General features: G+C 47.6%; 1 protein-coding gene across 4 annotated transcripts in view; it reads left to right on the top strand.

Moving 5' to 3' along the window:
• Nucleotides 1-2,669: 2,669 nt before the first annotated feature.
• The window catches only part of Inpp5f (inositol polyphosphate-5-phosphatase F), a 104,722-nt gene continuing 100,922 nt past the window's right edge, over nucleotides 2,670-6,469 (top strand). For 2 of the 4 annotated variants that reach the window (XM_013112989.3, XM_040753277.1), the window contains exons 1-2: nucleotides 2,716-2,985; nucleotides 4,067-4,127. Coding sequence is in view for 2 of the 4 variants with exons in the window: in XM_013112985.3 (XP_012968439.1) it covers nucleotides 2,889-2,985 (97 nt within the window). In the remaining 2 variants the exon portion in view is untranslated. Of the gene's footprint in view, nucleotides 2,986-4,066; nucleotides 4,128-6,469 lie in introns of all 4 variants that reach the window. The other 2 variants (XM_013112985.3, XM_040753262.1) reach the window with 1 other exon arrangement.

Here is a 6,469-nt window from a genome sequence, read left to right as displayed (position 1 = left end):
GAGCTTATGGGAAAAGATCCCAGGACATCTTATTATCATGAGACTTTTGTTGATCTGTAGAAATTCAACAATGAAATCAGTGTGGGCTTTGCAAAAAATAATTAGTAATGAGAACTTCTTCATGTTCTCATGAAGGTTAACAGTATTACATCCCAGCTGGGTGATGCAAGCACTCAGGAGGCAGAGGCAGGTGGATCTCTGTGAGTTCAAGGCCAGCCTAATCTACAAAGCTACACAGAGAAACCCTGTCTCAAAAACAAAACAAAACAACAATAACAAAACGTTTCTTGCATATATATGCAATATATGTGCCCGTGAACCACGTGCATATGGGGCCTACAGGGCATAGAGAGGTCAGAAGAGGTGTTCAATCGTAGATGGTTGAGTTGCCCTGGGATCACTAGAAACTGAACCCAGGTCCTCTGCAAGAGCAGCTAGTACTCTTTTTTTGGGGTGGTGGTTTTGAGACAGGGTTTCTCTGTGACTTTGGAGGCTGTCCTGGAACTAGCTCTTGTAGACCAGGCTGGTCTCGAACTCATAGAGGTCCGCCTGCCTCTGCCTCCCGAGTGCTGGGATTAAAGGCATGCACAACCACCTCCCGGATGCAGCTAGTACTCTTGACACCCCCCCATCCCCCAAGTCATCTCTGTAAGGAAAAAGGTCCAGCTAGAGAAACACACCCTGAACAGAGCCAAAGCAACCCACTTTGGCCCTGGAATCAGAGCCAGTGAAGAAATACACCCTGGTCCTAAAATTAGAGCCAAAAGACTAAAATGGACCAGTGAAAGAAACACTTTGGCCCTGAAATCAGGACCAAATCTGACCCTAAACCTGTGCAGAAAACCAACCAGTCTCTGAGCAGGAGATCTAGCCATTCTGAGCTCAGGATTGAAATCTGACCAATCCACCCACCCTGGAAATCTCCCTGGAAAAACTCTGCCCCCTAAGAATCCCTGTGTCTGTTCAGCTTGTGGTTGTTTAGGCTGCCCAGCTGTCCTCTGCCACCCTGGACTCTTCCCTTCCAATAAATCTCTTGAATGAGGTTTGGGTGAGACCTTCTTTTGTCAGAGCACAGACGACCCTGGCAGAGCAGACCTGTAACATTTTTCCAGGCGGGAACCTTCCAGGGCTAAGCAGATTTGTTACACTCCGCTCTCTGGGGACCAGAGCCGAACTGTAACAAGTTCGCTGGGGAAACCCTCTCCTGCCAGAGCAGAGCCGATACACTGGGAAGCCTGTCCCTGAAGCAGGGCTGTAAGTTGCTATGCTTACTGTGACTTGTGGTATTCCTTGGTTCCAGAGTGCCAGAATACCTTTCCATCCAAGCTGTGACACTCAGTATTCTTTGGCTCCTGAGTGCCATAATCCATCCCTATCCATCCCATCAGATCTGTCAAATACTTATGGTCTCTCCAGCCCCTTTGGTCTCTTTTTAAAAGATTGCTTTTAAGGCATTAAAGAAGACAGAAGAGGAAGGAGGCTCATTGACCATCCACAGCTGGGAGCCTCGGAATGTAATTTAAGGTCTCGAATTCAACCAGTAGTTGAGACTAAAATCTTCCCAAGACCACATAGCAGGACAGACCTGAAGATGGTTCCCAAGACTGGGAGATGGGTCTAGAACTGGAAGCCTTTCCCCCAAATTCTTTCTGATTAAGATGGCCACCTGGCCATTTTACTATCTCTGAGCCATGTCCCTTTCTTTCACTTCGTGAATGGACTTTCTGGAGGCAGGATTCTCAGACTGTCCTGTACGTGTCCTCACCAGTCCTGCTAACTCTGGTCTATTTTCTGTTGATAGACGAATCACCACTGATGTGCCTTTACTAATTGATTGTTGGTGTCCAGGATCTAATAGGAATCGCCAAAACAGAAGGGGCCTCTGCTCAGCCGAGGGACCACTTGGGATGGAGTCCAGGAGCCAGCCTGTTGGGTTGCATTTCTGAGCTTGGTTTTGTCTATGTTCACACTGGGAGGAAAAGTATCCAAGGACAGTCAGTTGGATTCGGGGACTTGTCCAGGTTTTTCTAGGAGCTAATGGAAGGAAAGAAGGACAGGTTTGCACATCAGGGAAAAATCGAGAAATGGGCCTCGGGCCCAAGGGCTGCATAGATGGTGACCAGCCAGTCTAACCAGATTTAGTCTAGTCCAGGGTCTGCCTGAGGTCTCATGTGTAGGATGAGGGTAGGACACAGGTGGGGCTGCTGGGTGAGGCAAGGAGTGGAGGAGGGACACTGGGAGCGAAGAGAGAAAACAGGGAGGGAGGAGGCTAGGCGGAACCTCCAGCCGAGAGAGCTGAAAGAAGAAAGAGCAGCAGACGGCGAGGGGGCGGAACCACATACCCGTGGGCAGGACCAGGGCGGGACCTAGGTGCCTTTCGGAGACCTACAGAGGGAGGCGGAGTCGGCAGGTGGGGGGTGAGGGGGAGAAGGAACCTAAGGGGCGGAGCCTAGGGTGCAAGCCGAGACAAACTGCAGGAGGTGGAGTCGGCGGTCGCGGGAGGAGCCTGGGCAAGGGTGGTGCCTAGGGGAGAAGGGAGGAACTAAAGGAAGTGGAATTGCAGGCCAAGGGGAGGAACCTGGGAGGAGGTGGAGTCGAGTGAAGCCGGGATGAACTATAGGAGGTGGGGCCTCAGGGTAGTAGGGGCGGGGCCTGAGTAGGGGAGCTGAGGGGGGAGGGGGAGAGGCCTCTAGGGCCGCAGCCGCCCAAGCGTGATCTCGGCTGGCGGGTCAGGCCCCGGGGTGCTTCCCCTCCCTGCTCCTCCGGGCCGTGGATCCTCAGCCTCTTCCGGAGGTCGCGGTGGAGAAGGACGCCTGCATCGCTCCCCGGCGGGCCGCTGCTGTGCCCGGGCCGGGGGACCACCGCCTCCCGGAGCGCTTAGGGCCGGCATGGAGCTCTTCCAAGCCAAGGACCACTACATCCTGCAGCAGGGCGAGCGCGCGCTGTGGTGCAGCCGGCGCGACGGAGGCCTGCAGCTCCGACCGGGTGAGGCGCGCGGCACCGGCTGGCTGGGTGGGGCGCGCGGGCCAGCTGGAGCGCGGGGGGCGCGGCCAGCTCCCCGCCCCCCCCCCCAGCAGCGATGGGGAGGCTGGGCGGGCCACTTGGAGATGTCAGCGCTGGTCCTGAGGGGAGCGATCGCCGCCTCGGCGTGCACTCCTGCCTCTGTGGGGCGAGAAAGGCCGGCCATCCCCTTTACTGCGCCTCCTGCAATATCTGGGGCCTGGGGAGCCGGGACCGGGTCCCTAATGAAGCCCCTGCAGGCCTCCACCTGCAGCAGCTTCGCACGGTCCAGCGCGGGAAGTTCTAGGTTCATATTCCTCGTAGTTCCGTAGAACTCTTAGCGGGACACTCCCTGTTGACATACTTTTTGTTGTTCCCGGTCCCTTATTAAAGAGTAACTTCACTAGGGCTACCTCACAGCACTTGATCGAAAGCTTCGTGTAGGATTGCCATTTTCGAGAAGAAATTGTGTTGGCTGTCACTTGAACGGTTGGGAGGGGTCAAAGTCTCCAGCCATCATCTGCTTTAGGAAACTTTGTTTGCAGTTGGGTTAAGCAGCAGCACCTGTCCTCAGACAGCTGCCGTCTACTTATCTCTCGGGGGAGTCTGGGTAGCTTCTACTTAGTTGGCCATTGCTTTTTCTTAACCACTCGAGACCTTTTTACTTTAGGGAAAGTGAGAAAGGAACTCTTGAAACAGTCATTCCTGGGGTGCATCTAGTTTAACAGCTTCAAAGAAACTTTTCAGGCCATCTTGGTACCACTTATGGGATGGCTTTCTAGGACGGGTCCTTTAGTGAATTAGTCCCACCCACCACGGCAGCCTTGGGAGTAGGGTCGGTATCTTCTTTTTCAGGCGAGGAGAGAGGTGTGAGGTCTCAGACAGTGGAGTTGGAACACTCTCGTGGAAGGGCAGTTCTGTGACCTCCGGAACAGTTCGGCAGAATCTACAGTGTTCTCACGAGTTGCTCTGCTAGAGTGGAGAAGGAGAGCTTTTTTTTTTTTCTCCTCCAGAAATATGGTTCTGGTTGTATTTTCTTGCCATTTATTTTATTTCCTCTTTTCAGAATGGAGACACTACTGTGTCCACAATAAGAATTTTGGTGACCTTTGGAAAAGATGACATAGGTAGGTTAATTTTGGCTAGTCTCGTTTTCTTCTTTACCCTAATTTGACTACTTTTCCTAACCTGCCAACTGTGATGTTTAGAGCAGGGAGAATTAGGCAGTAAAATTCCCAAGAGCCAATTCCTGGGAGCTGGAATGCATACCTGGATGGAACTTGAAGTCCTTATCAGCTCATCGGGCAGGACAAAATTTCCTGCCTGCCGAAAGCTTAGCCCAGGCCTTTTTTGGAATACACCACGTGTGTTAAGAAAGCAAACTTAAAACTTTCCCCCATAATAAAAACTTCATTATAAGTTGCAGTTAGGTTTATCTTATTTCTTAGATACATAACCCATTACCCACAGATACCCACAGACATTGACTACAAGCCTAGAGGAAGGCAGAGGCCATCATATTTCAGAATTAATAGGCTGTTGTGAGCATTAGGTATCCAAGTGGAGCACATGAGCATCCTCGTAGTTACTGAATAGTTTAAACTAAGTACAGCTATTTTAGTAATGATATTTAGTTGATTTGAAAACACTTCAGGTCTTTTTATGTATACAGTTATTTCAAATTCTGTTTATTCTATTGAACATTCTTTTCTCTGCTTTTATGGCCAGTTTTGCTGTTGTTTGGAGTGACAGCAATTAAAATCTTTAGTTTTCCCCCTTGGTTAGTCAGCAACTGAACAGACTACTGACCAAGTTTTTTGTTGTTGTTGTTTTTTGTTTTACTACAGATGGTATTAGAGAACCAAACAATACTGGGAATTACGATATGTGTGTGTATGTAACTTCAAGTTTCCTCACATTTAAATCATTGCTGCAAAAATAAGATGATTTCTTATGTTCATTTTAGGCACTGTTTTGGACCCCACCCCCACCTCCAATCTTGCTCTGTAGCCCAGGCTCGCCAGAAACTCACTCACTGTGTTGCTGATCTCAAACTCATGATGCTTTTGCCTCCTCCTGGGTTTTGAGATTACAGGTGTGACCTATGATACCTAGCTGAGGCGCCCTCTTTTTAAAGGGTTTATTTAGACTGAAAGTGGTGGTGACCACCTCCAATCCCAGCACTCAGGAGGTAGAGGCAAGTGGATCTCTGTACGTTCCAGGCCAGCCTGGTCTACAGAATGAGTTCCAGAGCAGCCAGAGCTGTATAGTAGAGAGTCCCTGTCTCAAAAGACAAACAAAAACAAGAAACAAAACAAAATTTATGTAATTGGGTAGAAAATATTTGTCTACTTCATTGAGAAATGAGAGAGCTTACGCTTGTGATTTGGGTTTCTGTGTATGTGTGTGATAAGATTCCTTTTTTTTGATATTTTGAGTTTTTCAAGCTAAAACTTTAATTGCATACATTTGTTTTTATTTTCCTAACAATAGTGAGTAGTTTGTATTTTTGTAGATCACTGTTTCTTTGTTTTGCTTTGTTTTTTTAAGATGCTTATCACTATTGCAAGCTAATGGCTACCAGAAAAAAAAAAGTATTTAGGTTGTTTTAACTTCTCCCAGGCAAGTGGTATGTAAATATTCAGTAATCTCCAGAGAGTTTAATTTCTGGCACTAAGAATTATAGTTTAATCGAAAGGAAACTAGGAGGATGGGAAGATGGGTTGAGAAAGGGGGAGGGTAATGGGACTCATGAGACAGCAGAGTAGAAAAGAGATGTATGGGAAGTGGGTAAAAGAATACAAGGGAGAACCAGGGGCATGGAGGAGAAGAGGGAGGAGAAGAATCAACAGAAACATACTTTGCTTGAAAATGCTGTTTAAAAACCCACAAACCCAATACTTTGTATGTTAATTTAAACATATACATGTATATACACGTGTATATATATGTATATATATATGGATTGTAGTTAAAGAAATTAAAAAATAATATTCAATACACTTCTGAAAATAGGCAGTCTTTCCCGTTTAAAATTGCTTCCACTCTTTGGGCTTTGTGCGATGTGGCAGTGTTATGTAATTTATTTCTGTGTGTTATCCCATTCTGTTCTGAGATTGAGTGCCCATGAAAGATCACAAAGCATCTGCTGTATACACAGCATTTATAGCATGTAGTCCACAGATAGCAAAATGGTACTTCAAATGATAAACAGTAGTGACATTTATTTTTCTTTCCTTTGAGGGACCACTAGCTATTAGAATTCACACCAAGTTTTCCTGCCCTTTTTACAGTTTTGACAATCTGATTGTTGTATTTTTCTTTTTAGAAAGAAGCTTTGTACTTGTGGAGGTCAGAGGACAACTTGGCCCATTCTCTTTCACTCTATGAATCACAGGGATCAAACTTAGGTTGTCAGGCTTAGTGGCAGTCACCTTTATCATTTTGCCAGCCTGAACTTATTTTTCAC

This window comes from Mesocricetus auratus, unplaced genomic scaffold (genome assembly GCF_017639785.1).
Source record: "Mesocricetus auratus isolate SY011 unplaced genomic scaffold, BCM_Maur_2.0 Super-Scaffold_4256, whole genome shotgun sequence".
NCBI lineage: Eukaryota > Metazoa > Chordata > Mammalia > Rodentia > Cricetidae > Mesocricetus > Mesocricetus auratus.
This window is presented reverse-complemented; position numbering and strand designations above follow the sequence as displayed.